General features: G+C 39.5%; 2 protein-coding genes across 3 annotated transcripts in view; one reads left to right on the top strand and one right to left on the bottom strand.

The window, feature by feature from the left end:
- Positions 1 to 1191: 1191 nt before the first annotated feature.
- tstd3 (thiosulfate sulfurtransferase like domain containing 3) lies at positions 1192 to 4961 on the bottom strand. 2 transcript variants are annotated; one of them, XM_024268402.2, is made up of 4 exons: positions 4482 to 4961; positions 4196 to 4363; positions 3002 to 3161; positions 1192 to 2803 (listed from the first exon to the last, which is right to left on the bottom strand). In XM_024268402.2, the coding sequence occupies exons 1-4, from the start codon at positions 4552 to 4554 to the stop codon at positions 2746 to 2748; spliced, it is 459 nt and encodes a 152-aa protein (XP_024124170.1). In that variant the 5' UTR covers positions 4555 to 4961; the 3' UTR covers positions 1192 to 2745. The 2 variants fall into 2 exon arrangements, with proteins under 2 accessions (XP_024124170.1, XP_024124169.1); XM_024268401.2 differs by having other exon boundaries at positions 4439 to 4949.
- A 124-nt stretch (positions 4962 to 5085) lies between these two features.
- The window catches only part of usp45 (ubiquitin specific peptidase 45), a 32992-nt gene continuing 18921 nt past the window's right edge, over positions 5086 to 19156 (top strand). The window contains exons 1-8 of the mRNA XM_024268124.2: positions 5086 to 5442; positions 5990 to 6100; positions 6420 to 6589; positions 9272 to 9372; positions 9622 to 9722; positions 16328 to 16476; positions 17670 to 17765; positions 18313 to 18443. Coding sequence (XP_024123892.1) covers positions 5998 to 6100; positions 6420 to 6589; positions 9272 to 9372; positions 9622 to 9722; positions 16328 to 16476; positions 17670 to 17765; positions 18313 to 18443 — 851 coding nt within the window. The 5' untranslated portion in view covers positions 5086 to 5442; positions 5990 to 5997. The remainder of the gene's footprint in view (positions 5443 to 5989; positions 6101 to 6419; positions 6590 to 9271; positions 9373 to 9621; positions 9723 to 16327; positions 16477 to 17669; positions 17766 to 18312; positions 18444 to 19156) is intronic.

Raw genomic sequence — 19156 nt, 5'->3', positions numbered from 1 at the left:
TACTTCTTTCATCTTGGGTGGCGAGAAAATTAAAAATATGTTCCTTAGATTATATATTTATTTTATTTATAAAGATTGCTGGTGTTTTTTCATGATAATCCTATCTAACATGACTTGCAGGTAAAGTTGCGTCAATATATTAAAGCGATAAAGGCTTTCTGCAGCAATGGAGCAGATTAGCCTACTTTAAATATGTTTTCTGTTACAAATTCTTACAACAAAGAAAAGCCTTGTACTTGTTTAGTTTAATTTATTCTTTATAAATGTTTGATTCAAATCAATATAAAGTATGTAGCAGTGTTTGCTGCAAAATATCAGTGCAGATGTGTGTCGGTCAAGCCCCAACGTACATCTCTGACCTTTTAACCCCGTACTCTTCAGCCCGATCCTTGAAGTTGTCTAACCAAAATCTTTTAAAGCATTCCAAAAACCCACTTTAAGACTAGAGGAGATCTATGAACTCCCTACCACTGTTTTTGCATCAGATTGACTCCGTTGAGTGTTTTAAATGTCAGATCATGAGAGCTTTTATTTGATTTTACTCTTCATTCTGAATTTTATTACTTCTCTGTGATTTGATTTTATGTTCCTTTTGTAAAGCACTTTGTGATTTTTTTCAGGGGAAAGTGCAATAGAAATAAAGATCATCTACTCTATTCTGTTAAGCTTTAGCAAGGACAACGGCTCAGAGTGAGCAGAAATAGCATCAGCATGTTTATGGGGGTCATTTGCTCGGAAAGTCACGATGGGGTCAGTGTCCTTCCACTGACCATGACTCAGAATCAGCAGACTGCTTTGAAATGTCGAGATAAATGCTGATAAGAATTTGGAGTAAACCGACAGGGTTGATTCGGTTTGGACTTTCAGCCGAGGCTGTAAAGCGCCGGTTGAAATAAAAAGTAAAGTTTGCAGCTGAGCAGTGGAGGCATTCTTCTCTGCTGAAAACAAACGCTCTGACCGCTGATGAAGCAACCTGTTAATATTCCTTTGAGGGTCAGTGGCAAATTCAGAGTGAGACTCAGTGGCCATTAGACACGGCCCTTCAACACAGTAGATCATCCCGCGCCTGTCAGCTCACCAACCATCCCTCTGTCTATTCTGATCCCACGTATTCACCAAATGAACGGCCTCTGAGGTCATTTCTGCTGGACGCATCAACGCCTTCAACCAGTACAAATGAAGAAACAACAGTTTTATGGGTCAAAAGTTTTATTTTGAAATTGTTTTAGCAGCAAATGTTCTCTATTTACAGTTATTTCTTAAAAACTACATCTGAAAAACCTTCATGCACTTTCTCCACTCTGACAATCCCTCAGTATATAGAGCTCCAGTGTAATATTTTTTGATTTACTGTAATTTTTTAATTGTTAACACGATAATTCCAGTAGATTTTGAAGGAGAAAAGTGGCGCGAGCCGCTTTTCTCCTTCAAAATCTGCTGGAATTACCGTGTTAACAGTAGTAAATGTACGGTATATTCAAGATTTTGTGTTTAAGCGTCACTGGTGTTAAATGGTTAAAGGATTTACATTTCAGCTGATAAACAGTTTTCAAGTCACTTCAAGTAATATTGCATTTTTTTGCAGTTTTATTTAACCCCTTTCATACTAAAGCTTAAACTTAAATAACGTAAAAACCAACTAAACTAAAAAAACATTTGTAAGGCTGCCAGTTGAATCCCAACGTATAAGAGGGGAAGCAGAAATCTTTCACAGATGCCAAGAACGGATCTGAGTGTTCAGATGAGATAGTAGTGCGTAGTAGTGATTTTCAACTTTGTTATGGCTGCAAGCTTCCATGTTAATTAAATCTGGGCTTTTTGAAGCCTATTAATAAAATGCTTACAAAACAATTTAGAAAAAGTGCTTCATTTTAAATAATCTGCTATGGAATGTGCAAACTATAAGCTTTGTTTTGCTCCAAATACTATGCAAAGCAGTCATATTGGCCTTTAATCGGAGGAATCAATCTGTAGCCCTTAAAGGGTAACCAAACCAGGAAGTTGGAGGCTGACTCCACCCACTGCTGAAATTTGAAAATTCAGTCAGAGGGGTGGGACTTGGGGGCATGACTTAAGAAAATCATGGTATGGCCCCTTTAAAGTTCTGGTGTTCTGTTTGAGTTCTAACTAACACTCCCCCTGTTGGTTCTTTTGGCCAGAAAACACCTGACTCAGGTGATCAGCTGCAGGTAGAGTGTGGATGTTGGACAAACCAGCAGAACACTGCTGGTTCAGGGATTCCTGGAAACAAAGTAATTTATAGTTATTTCTTAATAATTATGTATTTTTCGGGGGGATGGGGGGGTTAATACGTGTTTTAGGCTTTTCTAACTTTTATAACTTTTCTAATAAAATGTTTAAAAAAAGCCTCCAGAACAAGGATCAAACTAAAATCAAGAAAAATAAAAATCTGTTATTTATGTAACATTTCTTTACATGCACTTCAGAATATAACGATTCCTAGAAGTTTCCCTGATGTGGAAAAAAGAGCCGCCTACTTCTTTGGGGAGTGTAAAAAAACAGTAGCCCTGAAGGTGAACAGCTTATTGATAAGCTAAGCAGTGTCCTGCGCCTTCATCATCAGCAGTTACACGGACAGGAAGGCCGGCGGTTCCCTCCAATAATGTAGCAGAGGCTTAAAGAAGCTGCTAAGACCTGTGCAGCTGCTGCTTTTGGAGGGGAAGACGCCTCAGTTTTTGCTGTTGATTTTCATGTCTGAACACATCTGTTTCCAGAATCAGAGGGTCACTTCAGCTCTTCACATTTGGCCCAGCCTTGCCATCCATCTGGGTAATGCTGAGCGCTGGAAAAGAGACCAAGAGTAGATTTTAAAACATCCTTTTAGTATTATAGAAGTAAACTTCAACTTATAGCTTTAAATAGTAGATTTTATCTAGTTGTTAGTTATTTAGATGAATAAACTCAAATATATTTGCACTTAACAATCCTCCTCAAAAGTAGGATTAAAGTTTTGCAATAAATGATATATAATTTGTCTCACTCTTTATATCCCAGCGAGGCGGCTGTATCGACAGCGGCCTTGCTCCGGATCCCCGCCAGGCACAAGAACACGATGTTGTCTGTCCGGTGAGGCATTTCAGCACCAAACTTTTCTCTGAAGTCTTCTGGACTCAGCTGGAAGGCGGTGTTTACTTGACCCACTGGTGCAATGAAACAAAGACAGGTCAAAGGTTTCAAGTATGTCACTCACTTGCTGTGTCTCCTGATGACCAGAGTCTATAATCAACACTGTTTGTAACTGTGGGATAGAGGTGGAATCGGGGACGGCAAAAACCACTTTAACAGCTCAAACTATAACTTTGATGGGTCGGTGACACCCTGGATGGAACAGAAACAAAAAAGAATCCTTTTTTCTTATTTAAAAATATGAATTATATCCTTCTAGCATCATAGAGCCAATGTGGATGCGAGTGCTTAGTTTCCTGCTCGCTTGGCTGCAGACCGAGGGCCCAGCAGAGGGTGTCTGAAAAGGTTATCGGTTTCCCACCAAGCCAGAAGCAACAACCTTCTAAACAGTTATTACCCATAATCCATCAGACTTTTAAATGAGGCATTTCAAACACTGATGTTGTGTTGCTGTTATTCTCATGATCTTTAATGCATCGTAACATAATTAAATTTCATTGTGGTCCTTCTATGGTGACAATAAAGCATTCTATTTTATTTTAAATGCGTGATATTGTAGTTATGGTCATAAAGTATGATAACTTTACTTTCAAGTCAGAATAGAAGAGATTACACCCCCACCCCCACACACACACACACACATATATATATATATAAGTCCACATCAACAATGTTAGCTCAATTCAAGCTAATTTGTTTATTTTGCTTTTAGGACACTCTGGGTTTCTGAAGGTGTGTTAGCAAAGTTAAATGGAAATAGTATAGTTCTTAAAATGTTTTAAATGAATGAATCCATCCTTTCCAGAGGTCGGTTTGTTCTTTTGAAAGTGTTTAAATGAAAATGTAGCTAACTTGCATACAAGGAAGCAAGCTATTATCTTAGTTTTACACGGTTTACAATTTTTTTTTTGAATGTTTCCAAATAAATGTATTGGTAATTTGAGTTTATTTCTGTCCTGCGGAGCTGTGCTGTTATGTTGTTTTGAGGGATGTAACTTGTTGTTTCATTACATAAAGGTGCATTTTTGTGTTCCAGAGTGACACTTACGGGGGACGTTCACGGAGCCTGGGATAAAGCCGTACTCTCTGAGCTCCCACGGCTCCCGGACGTCTATGACCACCACTTTCCCGTCATTCAGCCGCTGTTTGAGCTGCTCGTAACTCACCTCAGTGCTCAGTGGCTCTGAACTGTACCCGCGGAAATGCAAGGCAGAGCCTGAAATCAAAACAAAAGTATATTTCTAATTCAAACACACACAGAGTCACTTTAAACAGATGTCAGTCCTGAGACCTTGGCGGCTGTTGTCAAAGACGGACACACAGCTTCGTCCTACCGGGACAGAGGCTCTGCACGGGGTAGAAGTATTCCACAAAAGTCGGGGGACAATCCCAACAAACCTCCAACATCCTCTGAACGCCATGTGTTGCTGATAAATGTGAACGCAGACCCTTTGTTTTCAGTCCCTTGGGGATTAAAACCAGTCAAAAAAGCTTAAAATGTGGCTGCAACAAAACAATCTGGATAACTTCTGCGATGTGTCGCCCAATGGTCAAGACAGACAAGACTTCAACTGCGCTTGCGTGTAACTACGGATCCTCTAGAGGGGAAAAATTGTTCACAAAAATATGTGCAAAATATGTGCCATTAAAAAAAACTATCATGCAGTTTTAAAGTATTCGAATGGCCATGAACACATATAAAATAAACAGAATTGTATGGATTTAAAAAAAAAAAACTCCAATTACATACTTATTAAAAATCCCCCAGTAAGTCTAATATCGACGATATCTGCGTCTGAACATCGCTTATAATATTTAGGAAGAGTAAAAATTTCACTGTTGGCTTATAGCAAAAATTGACAGTTCAAATGTATTGCAGCGTAAATCTGATATTTATGTCAAAAATTATTCAAGTTTTATTTCCATATTTTAAAATAAAACTAAGTAAAATAGGAATTTGCAGCGGTTCGTGAACGCCGCATTCGACCAAGTGGAGTTGCCGTAGTGCGTCACATGTTAAACTATGTTGTTAGCTAATGCTACTAGCAGCTTGCCGACTTTTATTCTGAACTAAATGAAATACTAAAGAACAGCAAAGAAACTACTGCGATCCAAGTTGTCTGTTTTTTTATTATTATTATTATTACCGCGTACTTCCAAAGGAGGTGATATTTCAACGTGTTGTATGACACTAATTGTGGTTATTTGGTAAAGCTAATGTGGCTAGCTTGTCTGCTAGGCAGGAAGAGTTGACATCTCTCAGCTAACACAGAGTATAGAAGTTAACTGGAAGAGGTAAGCTCAGATTGACGTTTTTTCATCCTAACATTCTAACTTGCTTTTGTAAATCATGTAAACTGATTATAGCGACCTTAAACAGAAGCCTTCATAGTAAAGGCCTTTCTTATTCACCTGATTAGCAATGTCGGTTGTATATAAGTCTATCTTCTTTTTATGTTAAATACTTTTTGACAAAACTGGAACATTTTATCTAGGTTAAAATGCATTCCTGTGGATTTCAGTGTTTTAAAACAAAACCCTTTTAGGTCTGAAGCTATAAACATCTGGGATCAAATGAAACCAAAAAAAGGGGAACTGGCTAAATAAATAACAAGATATTAGGAGACTGTCAGTTCTTGTCAGTCTTTCCAGAATATTTTGACTTTTTGTTGTGGGTGCAGTCATTGTTTGTGTTGCTTCTTTTGTTCTTGGCAAAAAAGACTCTTTGGTCTGTAGACTAAAACACAACTGGATTTGTTGAAGAGAAGCTATTGTGAAACTGTTGTTTAAATAGTTATGTTATTGTTCATTCTGTTCTTATTTGTGCATCCTTTATGTTCAGACCTCCAGATGCGGCTAAAGGACCCCTTTTCTTTGAAAGCTGTTGAGATGACTAAGCGGACCAACAAACCGCGGAAACCCAGAGATGAAGAGTCATCGGATGAAGTCAGTGGTATGTGGAGAAATGACAGACATTTGTAAAACATGATTTGTTGTTTTATTACCTTTAGATTAAAAGTTTATTTCTCTATGTGCTGATATGAATCACTTCAAATAGCTTTTATGACTACAAACACATCGTTACCTTCCATAATATCTACACATTTATGAGGAGTGAATTTTGTTTTTTTTACTGAAACTATAAGTAAAAATAAATATATTTATGACTTAAAGTTTTATAACTTTTTAATTTATACATCTTATATGTCCTAAAGTCCTAACAGTCTATAAACCCTTAGAAAAATCCACAGACAAGTGCTACTGTTTTTTAGGACTGACATGCCAGCATGTAAACAAAGCCGTGGACCTGGGCTCTGTGAAGAAGTCGGTCCTGTCGGGCATGTGGCCGGTGTGTTCAGACTGCCTGAAGGAAAGGACCATGATTGATGGGGAGCCGGCGGCACCCCACGACATCCTAGTGTGCCTGAAATGTGGTTTCCAGGTAATATTTCAAAAAGCTTTTGTCTTTAATGTATCAAATTAGTTTGATACGTAACTGACTCACTGGACAGGCAGTAAACCAATAATTAAGTTTTTTATTTGGGTTTAAAGATAGTTTTATATTTAAAGGAATTAACTTCTTTGGATGATAACCAGGGGAGTCTGTTTTCTCTGGTTTGAGGTTAACACATCAGGTCTTCAAAATGTTTTTCTATTGTTTATTCGCCTCACTCTTTTGTAAAGATATACAAATTTTCCCACTCAATTTATACTTGGCGTCAAACTGTAGCTGAATGGTAAATATCCCTGCAAGGCTTCAGACTCCCAATTGCTTTTCTTTATCCTCTTTACCTCAGTCTTAGTCATGTTAAAAACATCAGTGTCTTTATGACTGTTAAAACCTAAAACAGGAGTAATATTTTTTCTGTAGTGTGATGAGAGCTAAAAAAAGAATGGGCTATATTTTAAGAAAAACCAAGAATAAGCTGAATATGTTTTTGTGTACTAAGAGGTGATGTGGATGAGGGAGTCCCGTTACCTGGATGTGCACAGATCCATGCATCCAGAGAATGCCTGTCTGCATTCAGGAACAGAGTCAAAAAGTTAAAGTCCCACTATTTGTCACGCACCTAGGTGTGTGAAATTAGTTCTCCGCATTTGACCCATCCCCTGGGGGAGCGGTGAGCTGCAGACACAGCCGCGCTCGGGAACCATTTGGTGGTTTAACCCACTAGTCCAACTCCTTAGTGCTGAGTGCCAAGCAGGGAGGCACTGGGTCCCATTTTTAGAGTCTTTGGTATGACTCGACCGGGATTTGAACCCACGACCTTCCAATCTCAGGGCAGACACTCTACCACAAGGCCACTGAGCTGGAACAGAGCGGACATTTTTATGGAGATTAGGACTTCTAACGTGTATTAAAAGGTTTACATTTAGTCTATGGTGAAAAGTGCAGCTTGTTGGTGCAGAAATATCACAGTTAGTGGTCTGAATAAGGGAAGCACAAGTGTATTTGAAAGCAATGGTAGGATTAGCCCCTTGAGATGCTGCTTCTCGCTTTTTGAGGAGTTTCATCTGTTCGGTTTATAACAAAAGTAAAGCTGACAAAGTAGAAATAAGTTACAAACAAATCAAGAGAAACAGACAGTAAAAAAAACAAACATTTTATACCAGTAAAGTATATAACCAATATGCATACACAATCAATTTTTACTGTCAAATTTTGGGACATGAAAAAGGTGTCATAAGTGTGACGTAGGTAATGCTGTGAACTGAATGGCACTAAAAATTGTTCTAGGTATAGAGGAACGTTGAGATGAATGCATTTGTAAATGATGATATGGTCTGCAGGGCAGTGGAGAACAAGACAACTTTAGAAAATGTGGATTGGTTTAAGAAGTATTAAAGTAGATCGTCTTTGCTTAATCTAGTATAAGGAACAGAAGTTGAGAAATTAGTCATTTTCTAAAATGGAAATTAAAGCATTTAACTGATTGATATAGAGTGTTTTTTTATTATTTATTTTGTAAGTTTTCATGAAACGTTCAATTATGTTACATTTCACAGAGGTAGCTTTTCTCAAATGGAATGAGAAGAGAGGAAAAGAAAGTAAAACCCTTGAGATATAGAGTGTTTTAAGACAGTAAAGATTGTTTCTGGTTGTTGGGCGTTACTACAGATTCTCTAAATGTACGGGTATTACATTTGATCAAAAGACGAGGAACACTTCTCATTTTTTGCACAGTGAACCATAAGAGTAAACTACTTGCTTGCACACAGGAAATAAAACAGCAACTTTCTGTGATGAATACACGGATGACAAAAGAAGAACTTCCCCCCAAAAAATGGAGTGAAAAAAAGTTAGATTTGTTTCTGAAAGTTTGAACATTGGTTTGGAAACTCTGTCTCCACTCTGATATGAAACAAAGAGTGTTCATTTTGCTGTGATTTTACAAACACAAGTGTAAACAGAATGTAGATAAAGCTGAAGAATCAAAGAGGCCGCTGTTTATCTTTAGTTCAATAAATGACCCTGTGTTGCTGCTGTGTGCTGTCTTATTTCTATGTAGAAAACTGAATTCTCAGTTTTGGACAGTAACAAATGCACTTTAAATTTAAATCTGGGTGAAAAACTAATTTTGAAGCCAAAACTCAGCTAGATCAATGTCTTATGTTACGAGTGTCTGATCAAGTCCCACAGTCACAAGAGGAAACATGAATTGAAGTCTCAAGCTGCTTTAAAGCAAACTTGTTTTTCTTTTGTCGATTTAGAATGCCTCACAGAAAATTATGAAGAATTGCACAATAAACTTTGATTTAAAAATATATTTGTCAAGAAGAAATTCGAGGATTATTTTATGTGCGATTTGTGGTTTCTGGTGGCAGAACTGCTAGGATTGTTTCTTTTTTTTCCTTTTTCTTTTTGGATGTGAAACAATATTAGAATTGTATTCTTCCCACTTCTCCTTTCCAGACATGAAGACCTGTAGACCTTATTATGTACTGATTATGTTCATGTAATGTGGTGCTCTTCAGGAGAGGAACTACTAAACAGAAGTTATGCGTTTTCAAAAGCCCCAATGTCTGTTTATGTTCCCTCATTTAGCTTTGAACTAAAGACTGTAAGCTTAGATATCAAAACCAAATAGCTCCCTTTTTTAACTTTAACTTAACGGTTTTCCAGGGCTGTAACCAGTCGGGGATCCTGCACGCCGTCAAGCATCACCAGGCTTTCCACCTGGAGTCGCACTGCATCACCATCAGCCTGAGCACATGGAAGGCCTGGTGAGAAACTCTGGATGTTTGTTCTGTCCTGATGACACTGTTGTGTAGTTTCACAGCGATGTGTTGGCATTCTGCCTGCTTGTGAGCTAACATGGAAAAAAAAGATGACAGAACCTGTAGATGGCCCCTGAAGCTCCAGTCTTTGCACATAGAGATAACCTTATTTTAGATCGTTGGATAACTAATGGTGACATTTATTATTCTAAAAACGATGAAGGAAAGTGACATGTGACTCTCTGACTGTAACAGGTGTTTTGAATGCAACGAGGAGCTCTCCACTCACTGCAATAAGAAGGCTCTGGCTCAGACACTCGACTTTTTACAAAAGCAGAGTGCCAAAGCAACGACAGGTAAGTTCCCTGCAGGTTAGAAACACTGAACAACAGAGTGGGGTTTGCAGGAAACTGTACTTTTATTTGTTAATATACTGTATAGGCCTATGACAGGACAGCAAAATGTTATTGATTTACATTGACCTGCCTGATTAAAAAAGAATAAATCATAAATTCCATAAGTTGGATGTACTACACCTGCTCCCCCTGGTGGATTTGTACATCAATCTACTCTTTAGGTTCGATTGAAGTAAAAGAAAAGGAACATTTTATTAATCTTACATTATGACATTTTAGAAGTTGAATTTAACAAGTTTATCGACTGTAGTTTTTGGCTACTTGTGTTGCACATCCAGGCTCAGTTTTTCCGCATGTCCTTTCACCTCAGTCAGGCCACCTGAGCCCTCATTGCCCAGTCACTCAACCATAAAAGTATCACCCCTCCTAATTCTCGCTACACTGACACACATACGTACCTTCTGTTCTCGCCTGCCGTGCTTTGCCGGCATTTTGAAGGGTCTCCTAACAGACTGCCGCTCTGCAGAGTGGTGGGTATCACCCCTCATGGTCTCACTGGCTGTCTCCATGTAGCCCACTGCCCGGTGCCCAGTGGCCAGAGGCCAGCCGCCCAGTCAAGCTGGTCCCCCTTCTCTATGATGGCTGCAGAGTTGCAGGACTGATACTCTTGCATTCCCCCCGCCCTCGCCCCCACCTTGCACATCGGATGACTGCACACATTAGAGGAATTAAGCGCTTGAGAGGCTTCCCGCCTGGGTTCCCTGAAGAATGAGAGCAGCTGCGTGGGATCCGTCCTCTGCGCCGGCGTTCTTTGTCTTACCCTTGCTATCTGTTTCCGTCCCTTGTTTGCTCCGTTGAGCCGCTGTGTGTCTCACCACCTCTGGGCCTGTGTGCTGCACTAGTGGGAGCCAGGGTCCTCAACAAGTCAGAGCAACTGGATCCCAGTAGCTGGAGCGCTCTGACTCTCTGAGGACACGCTCACACAAAAATGCCTCCAAAAGAAGGATTCAAAACATCTTTCAAACACTCCTGAGTCTGCTCACTTAACCGTTTAAACCTCCCATATTGACTTAAAGCCTTTTGTTTTAAAGCACAGAACTTTCAAATTCAACTCCCAATGCAGATTGTTTTTATTTTATGCAGAAAAGTCCTTCAAATCAGTACTCTCATGGTTCATGCTGACTTTTTTTCAAGTCACATGACCACTTTAAACCTAATTAGACCGCTTCCCAACTATACGAGTGAAGTAGGTGAGCGTCTGCTGAATCAGTGTCTGCATCAGACAGATGTTCTGTGTGGAGGTGCCTCCATTGATGGGCTCAGACTGTGAACGTGTCAGAAATAATTTTGCTTCTACAATCCCACTTGTTACATCCAGATCTTCACATTTTAAGACAAGTTTTCACGAAACATAAATTACCTCCTTCCATTCGTAGGCTGAAGCTGGGTCTCTTTATCCGTGAGGTTGGGAAGAAGGGAAGTGGCTAACTTCAAATAACCTACATCTTTTTCTCTTTAAATTACCTGTCACCTTTGCTGCCACTCGGTTGCTCCACACCGGCCAGTAAAATGGGTAAAGAGGCGGCCAGCCGTTGTTGCAGCAGAGTAGATGCTTGTTGCCTGTTGAGGAGCTTGTGAAATTGCATTTCAGTGTGAAGGCCAGGTTTTTTTCTTTTTTCACAAAGCTGCTCTTGTGTTTTTTTTTCCCCTATAGACATCAAGCACAAAAGAGACTCTGCAAGGATTTTTTATTATTTTTTTTTTTACCCCTGATTCTATAATAATTTTGTACAACAACAGCTCGGGAAAGAAAGAAAGTCGATTAACTGTGCTCTCTCACCATCAAGGCCTTCAGCTCAAGTGGCAGAGTCCCAGTAAAAAGCAAGTTGACCTCAGAAATCCAGGCTCCAGCTTGTAACAGCTGGCGAGTCTTTTGTGGAGCAAATTAAAATGTTTGTGCAGGGAAATATCAGTGCTTGTTTCTCATTGAGAAACTGACAATTGCTTTTGTTTTGTGAATGTTTTCATTATTTAGACCTTTATGTCTTTGCCTGAGTGCACGCATCACGTAGAGAGTCAGCATATTAGAGCTGCGTCAGCTTTATTTGCATCAAATTGGGTGGAAACTGCATTGATCCTATGAATGTAGGAGTTAAAACCTGTGAAACAAGTAAATGCTGTAAATATTATTTTCTAAGAGTGAAAAAAGCTGTATTTTATTTTTTAATCTAGCATTCCATTTAATTTATATAAAATGGTTTCATTTAGTGTAATTCAATCAATGACAGATGATTAGTAATTATAAGGCTGTTTGTCTTTGAAGACACAAACACATCAGATCAGAATGTGAGGTTAAATTCATGCAAGACTTTTCTTAAAGATCCACTTTGATTAAAAAAAAACATGTTTTTGGTGTTTGTAACATGTTCTCATGATGGAGGACATATAGAAAATAATTTAAGATTAAAAATGGCTTTATTAGTGTTTCTATACTCAGATTGGGATGAATCAGAAGCTGATGTGACGCAGCAGCTGCGATGGGCGGGCCACATGCTCACTGCTTTGCTCTAATTCTGATGCAGACAAATAGATCCATTAACATCTTCCTTGTCCTCATCTGAGGATCTAAACTGTACTAATGGAGAGCTCTGGTATTGCTCTCTATTTTTTTGCAATTCTGATGTTAGCTTAGGGTTGTGAGAGTCTGTAAAGTTAGCAGGAAAAAGTGTAAACAAAGGAATGCTGGGATATCATTGAGGGTTACTTCCACACCAACAACCCAGATGTGAATTTCAGATGAATTCCTGCTGTTCTGCAGAAATTATATCTTAAAAAAATAACATTTTTTGTACAAATTTTGGCCAAAAACTGCATGATCATAATTAAAAGAGCACTGGGAGTGCTTTTAGAATAGATACAAATATAGTTGGAGTGGTTCAGGGTTCTGCTTTGCGTACCCGGGTCTGTTGTCACTGTCATCCCTGGTGGTGCCTTCACAGACGTAATCAAGAGTGATCGCCTCCTTCTTACCACCACACATAAAAGTAGGGCAAATAGTGGGTAGCAGAATCTGTTTGCCCGTCTCTGTGAGTCTGTAAGTAACATGTTGTGGGTTCTCTTGGCCTCAGATGGCAAGAAAGCGAGCTTTTTCATGCCCCACAGTCACAACAAATTAGCAAATTAATAAGACATTTGGTGTCGCCTGGCCTTCCTCTTGACTGGCTGCTCTGCATGAAGTGAGCTGGCCTTGGTCTTCCTCACTGTAACTTATCATGGGTGCATGGATGAAGCCCAGTGGCCATAAATCTGACAGCTTTTCAAACCAACTGTGAGCTACTTTAAAAACATGTTTTCAAACCTTTTGGGAAAGTTTGTTTTAAATCTTTTTTTTAGCTTTTAGTGAGTTAATTCTGTTGTGGAAAAAATAATATTAGATGGTGTTAAAAAAACTGTTTTATTCATACAAAAACTAATTTATTTTGATTTTTGCTTGTTGGATGACTGAATACTTTTGAGACTTCAGTGACTTTCTCTGCAAAGGTAAACTGCTCTCTTGTGTGAGAAAAAGCAGGGAGCGCGTTAGGTGTTGGTGCACTTGTATGCATGTGGAAGAGCGTCCCGGTTCTTTCCTTTGCCCCGGGGACGGGCTCCACAGTGTCACTGCTGCCCACACTCGGTGGCTGAGCAAGGAGGGCCAGGTGGTGGTGCCGAGTGCAGCACAGTCAAGCGTGGACACGGCGCATGCTGACATTTGCCTTCATGACTGCTGCAGGGAGAGAAAAAATCTGCGTTTCCATATGCTTATGCTCATTGCAACCCTCCCCTCCACCCTCTGCTCCCCCCACACTGCCCTCCTCAGCCCCCGCCCTTCCTTCAGTCCCAACCAGATGGCTCCCTGAACATTGTTTACCTTGGGTGGCGGTCCCAGATGCAGAGTGTATCCATCGGCATCCCCATTACGCCTGCTTAGTTTCTTCTTCCCTCTCAAGTGCCAGCTTCAGCTCTTCAACTGGAGCTGTTTGAGTTTATAAGCACAAGAAGCAGACAAACTCACTTCTAGAGCCGAATTTTCTCCATTTCCGTCTCGCCCTCGCCTACGTTCGGGTTCTGTTGAACACTCGAAGCTGAAGGTGCTCAGCCTCACTGCTTGTTTTTCACGTGTTGACCCGTGTGATCTCCCTCATGGTTTTTATTATTTTCTATGTAAAAATAGGCCTCCAGATGTTGCCAGCTCAGAGGGCCAGATGCATTTGGCACCACTGGGTGGAGCACCTCAGCACCGCTGAAAGCTGAACCTCACCCCCTCACCTCTGCCGTCTTGATCCCTAATCTCCAGGATCCAAACATTTGTGCACCATTTCTTATCGGCACTCCATATTTTCCATAGAAAGCGATTTAAAGATTTTGTGGATGAAAAAAAAGTCTATGGAATGTGTGAGTGCTCCGGTGGCATGGGTTACTGCTCCCCTCAAATCTGTCGGTAAAGGAGCCTCCTTTCGACTCCTCTTAGTCAAATCTGACAAATCGTTCACATTCCGACTTGTGCGAGCAGGATACTTGTTTTACTGCCCTTGGCCTTGAGGGAGGCAGCGTACAGGGCAGTGTGCAGCAGAGAGCCCCCATTGCTGTTGGCTGAATAGCTTTTTAATGAAGGTGTTGTGCTGAAGTAGCGGTTCTTTGAATAAGGCCAAAGACGGCGTGCAGAGCAGGGAGAGGACTGCTGAATGAAATGAACAGGTTCTTCACAAGCTTTACGGTTCAGATGATTTCGCTCGATTTAGGCAGATGCGGGTCAGTCTTGTGACTTCACCGCAAGTCATCTCTTGACTGTCTCATAAAAATAAAGTGCTCATGGACTAAAGCTCTTTTGTATCTGTCAGTATGGCTTTGATTTCTGTAGTGCGAGTTGCTCCGAAGGTGCTGGCAGCAAATCCCTGAAAGAACTGGCCTTTTCCTCCTGAAATTCACTTCCTTTTATAGCAGAAACCTTTCATAGGTGTTTTCTAGTACAATAAAAAATCAATTATTATTACTTTATAACCCATTTTTCAAGCATCTAAAATGTTCAACTGTTTTTAAACATTTAAAGCATATTTAATAACGGTTATGTTAAATAATAAAGCAAAGTGGTAAAGTTTGAAGAAATTTACTCTCTCCTTCATAGTCCCGTTGAGGGATTGCATCTGCCTCATCACTTCTTTAAAACTAACAAACAAAACCATAGTTTCCGTTAATCCAATATATGTCACTCAGTAAACTCAGGAAGTTGCTTTCAAAGTTTTCACTTCTCACCACATGTCATGTTTTTTATCAGATGTCGGTGAAGGTGGAGTTGTCTTGAAGTTGAGCCGTAGCAACTGAACTTCATAAGGAGCATTTCAAGGTCCTGTAGTGGTCTATCCAGTCTTCAGATCTTAACCCCATAGCAAATCTTTGCAGGGAATTGAAAATTTGTGTTGCCCAGCGACAGCCCCAAAACATCACTGCTCTAGAGGAGATCTGCATGGGCCAAAATACCAGCAACAGTTTGTGAAAACGTTGTGAAGACTTACAGAAAACATCACTTTAACATGAACTTTACTTATTGACCAAATACTTATTTTCACCATAATTTACAAAGAAATTCTTTAAAAATCACACAATGTGATTCTTCTGGATTTTTTTTCTCATTTTGTCTCATCGTTGAGGTTTACCTATGATGAAAATAACTCATATTTTTAAATGTAAGAACTTGCACAATTGGTGGCTGACTAAATACTTTTTCCCCCCGTTGTATGAGGAATGACACCAAAATCTCCTTTAAATAATCTGTGTAAACAAATGGTAACATACATGGATGTCATTTGTTCTAATTGAAAGAATTTAGAATACATTTAGTATGAAAAAGAATAATAGTGAGACTAATGAGAAGGTCTTCATTGGGAATAAACAATTAATAAATAACCTGTACAGGTCTAAATGGGAAGGAAAAAATTACTAGAACTTAAAGTTTTTGGTCATAATATTTAATGTCATCAACAGTTCCAATGTATTACTTACAAAAAAGTGTGCTTTTCTGAAAGAGAACATCCTAAGGTAAATCCATCACAAAATTTGTGTTTGTACCACAAATTGTTGGATTATTTAATACCTACATACTCAGATGAACAGTGGTGTTTTTGACACAGAAATCTTGAGGGATTGTGATCTTCATTTTCCTCGCTCGTGTAGACGGTTAGTTTTCATTGGTGATCAGGAGTAACAGCTGGCTCAGAGGAGCCGTCTCTCCTGCCCCCCACTCCCTCCTCACTAACCAGCAGAAACTTCAACAGCTGTCATCTGCTTCCCCAAATGACCCAGCTCTCCTTCCAGCTGCCGTCCCGGCACGCCGCTCCCAGCGCCAGAGTGGTATCGAGGCTAGAGCTTTCTGCTCTGCTTTTCCAAAGTGTCCTCTTGAAGAGGTGCAGACCTGTCCCCCATCAGAGCTTTGAGTCTCATAAAGTGAAGCCTCAAAGAAAGTCAAATCAGGAATGCTTTTGCAAATCAAAGTTCTGAATGAATGCAGAGGTTGTGCTGTTGTTTTCTGAAGTAAGGAAATCATTTTGTGTGTTTTTTGTGTCAATCAGCATCACCCAAGATCATTAAGCTTCGAGATGAATCCTCCGATTACGTCGACCCGTCCAGAGGAAAGAGTCCCGTCATTAACACCACCTTGGTCCCTGTTAAAGGAATAACGAACCTTGGCAACACCTGCTTCTTCAATGCTGTTATGCAGGTTGGTACTTTGAAGACTTTGATAGTATAGCTGTTGTTTCAGCCAAATGTTAGGCAGAGGATGTATCTGATGTTGCATCAGAAACTGAGGTTTAAGCGAGTGGATCTCAACAATCTCCAAAACTAAATGTACTGTTTTTATTCTCATTTTCAATTTATCTTTGATTCATGTTATGTCTCCCGATGCTCTTGGTCCTTCAGCAGCCTCCGGCAGGATCACATCATAAAAAGTACATGTGTACACGATGTGCTTTGAAAGTTTGAGCTTCATCTTCAGAGATGTGAATAATCAAACACAAGGACTCCCATTCTGATGTGGCTGCAGACATGTGTACACCCTCAGATTGAGTAAACACTCATCAAGCGGCTCCTCTCATGAGTCCAGCCTCTCGTAAATCAGAATGTGGGCTTTCAATGGCTGGGTGCGTGCAGGTTATTTGTAGTGTGTGCTTCGCCAGGCTTTATGCGCGGCGCAGACTTCAGCACATTCACCTGCACGAGCTCGAGTGGCCGTCGGTTGGTGCAGAGCATGTTGACAGTACAGCCTCCTCGGTGCGTCTGTGGTCATGTCATGGTGACTGCAAACCGGCACGCCAACAATGAAGCTGTTTTTTCCGCCATTTTGTTAATCACCCTCTGGGTCTTCCTCGTTGATTGAAATTCGCTTTACATGCCGTTCCCTCCCTCTCCCCGTCTGTTTGTATTGTCTCCTTGAAAATTGCAATCTTTTCGGTGAAAACACATAATTGTCAGAGGATGAGCTGTGTCTGCATTCACAATGCCAGCTCCATTGTGTTGTTTTCCATAGCAACAGTCTTTATCGCCAGGATGTGACTAAATAAATATCCCTTGAAAAGGAAGGGAAAGATGCTTCTCTATCATGAAGGGACAATGACTGTTTCTGGTCAAATGTTCACCAAGGATCCTCTTCATTTTTTGAAACTCAGCTGATTTTCAAAAGCTCATTCAGAATAATGAGCTCATCACAGTTGTCTGTGTCTGGCAGAAACAGATGTTGTCTTTGATGCAGGTATGTGAATTGACCCATTTTGAGCGGCTAAGATGTGTGCTTCTGTTTTGACAATCTAAAAAAAAACTTTTGGTTAACGTGTTTGTCATGTTGCAAATGATTCAAAGCTTAAATATTAAGAACAACGGTTTTAAGGACATTTTCTTTTTTTTTTTTTTTGGCAGAATCTGTCCCAGACACACATGCTCATTGACCTCATCCAGGAAGTGAAGGAAAAAGGACACAAGATTAAGATTTGTCCCCCTGTGGAGATGAACCTGGTACAGTATTCCTCCATTTCATCACCCAGTGGATTCAAAATTAAATAATTTTTAAGCTTTTTATGCATTTTTGTTATTAAACATTCTCAAATATAAAAGAAACATTTTACTTTAGATATTTATGCTATCCATCACTGCAAAAATGGAATATAAATAAAATAAAAAGACACACTTTTCAAGAAGAATTGTCTTATTTTCTGTCTCACCAAGAAAGCTTTTCAATAATTTTAGTTTGAGAAAAAATGTTCTAGTGACTAGAAATTTTCTTCTTAAGACCCTTTTTTCTTACCCCACTGGCACACTTATTTTCTTATATAAAGACATGTTTTTTTATTGTAAAGGAATTTTGACTTATTTCTATAATATCATGAAAATATTTCATTATTTTTTAAGTTGATAAACTTTTACAAGGTGTTTCCACATGTTGAAGCAAGTTTAGAGCAGGTTTTCCTCCAAATTTGTTCACATAAGAATAAATTCCTTGAGCTGATTTCTTGTCAATTGTTTCCCATTGATTTTTATTTTTTTTTATTCTCCTTTGTTCCAGAATCCACTCATGGTTACGCTGCCCAGCCCGGAGCCTTTGACTGCAGCCATGTTTCTCTTCCTTCAGAGCATGAAGGAGACAGGAAAAGGCCCCATCAACCCTAAAATTCTCTTTAACCAGCTCTGTCAGAAGTAAGATCAAACCCTGTTGCATCAAATGACACACTTAGAAATTCAAAGTCATCAGTTGCTTAAAGTAACCTAAACAGACCATTTCTGCTGCTGCTTTTTACTTTTGCTCTGTTGTGGGGAGAGCTGCTACTAATTTCTAGAGAGAATTTGTTTGAAGGAAACACAAACTGAGCCGGTCTGTTGACTACAAATCTGAACATTTAAAAAGGCTGAAAGATCCTCCAAAAACATTGCTTTCAGTTCATTTTTTAAATTTGAACCTTGAATGGATCAAAGCAAAAAGAAAAGAATAGTATTTCAGTGTTTGCTACTAAAACTCAAAATTCTAATTGTGAAATACTCTGACGTTTTGATAAAAGTAGGAATATTAGTTTTAAAGTTTTAGTTTCTCAAAAGCACTCTGTTATGATGAGCCATAAATGTACCTTACAGAACCAGTAGCTCTGTTATGGCGTTTGTTGCCTCGTTGGTTGAGTGGATCACCATTTCATTATACTCTAAATTTAGATGCTTCTTGATCTTATCACAGATGATCGTTTTGGCATCTTTTGGTGATAACTGAAGGATCTTTTGAACCAAGGAGAGTACCAGATGACTGTTGTTCCTTGAATCCTACATAGGATCCTACATCCCATCATACATACAATCCTACAATTTTGTTAACCCATTACTAGTGCTGTCAAAAAATAACCAAATTAGTCACACTTCAAGAT

The sequence above is a fragment of the Oryzias melastigma genome, linkage group LG16 (genome assembly GCF_002922805.2).
Source record: "Oryzias melastigma strain HK-1 linkage group LG16, ASM292280v2, whole genome shotgun sequence".
In the NCBI taxonomy this organism is placed as follows: Eukaryota; Metazoa; Chordata; class Actinopteri; order Beloniformes; family Adrianichthyidae; genus Oryzias; species Oryzias melastigma.
The sequence above is the reverse complement of the archived record's forward strand: the minus strand, read 5'-3'. Positions and strand labels throughout refer to the sequence as shown.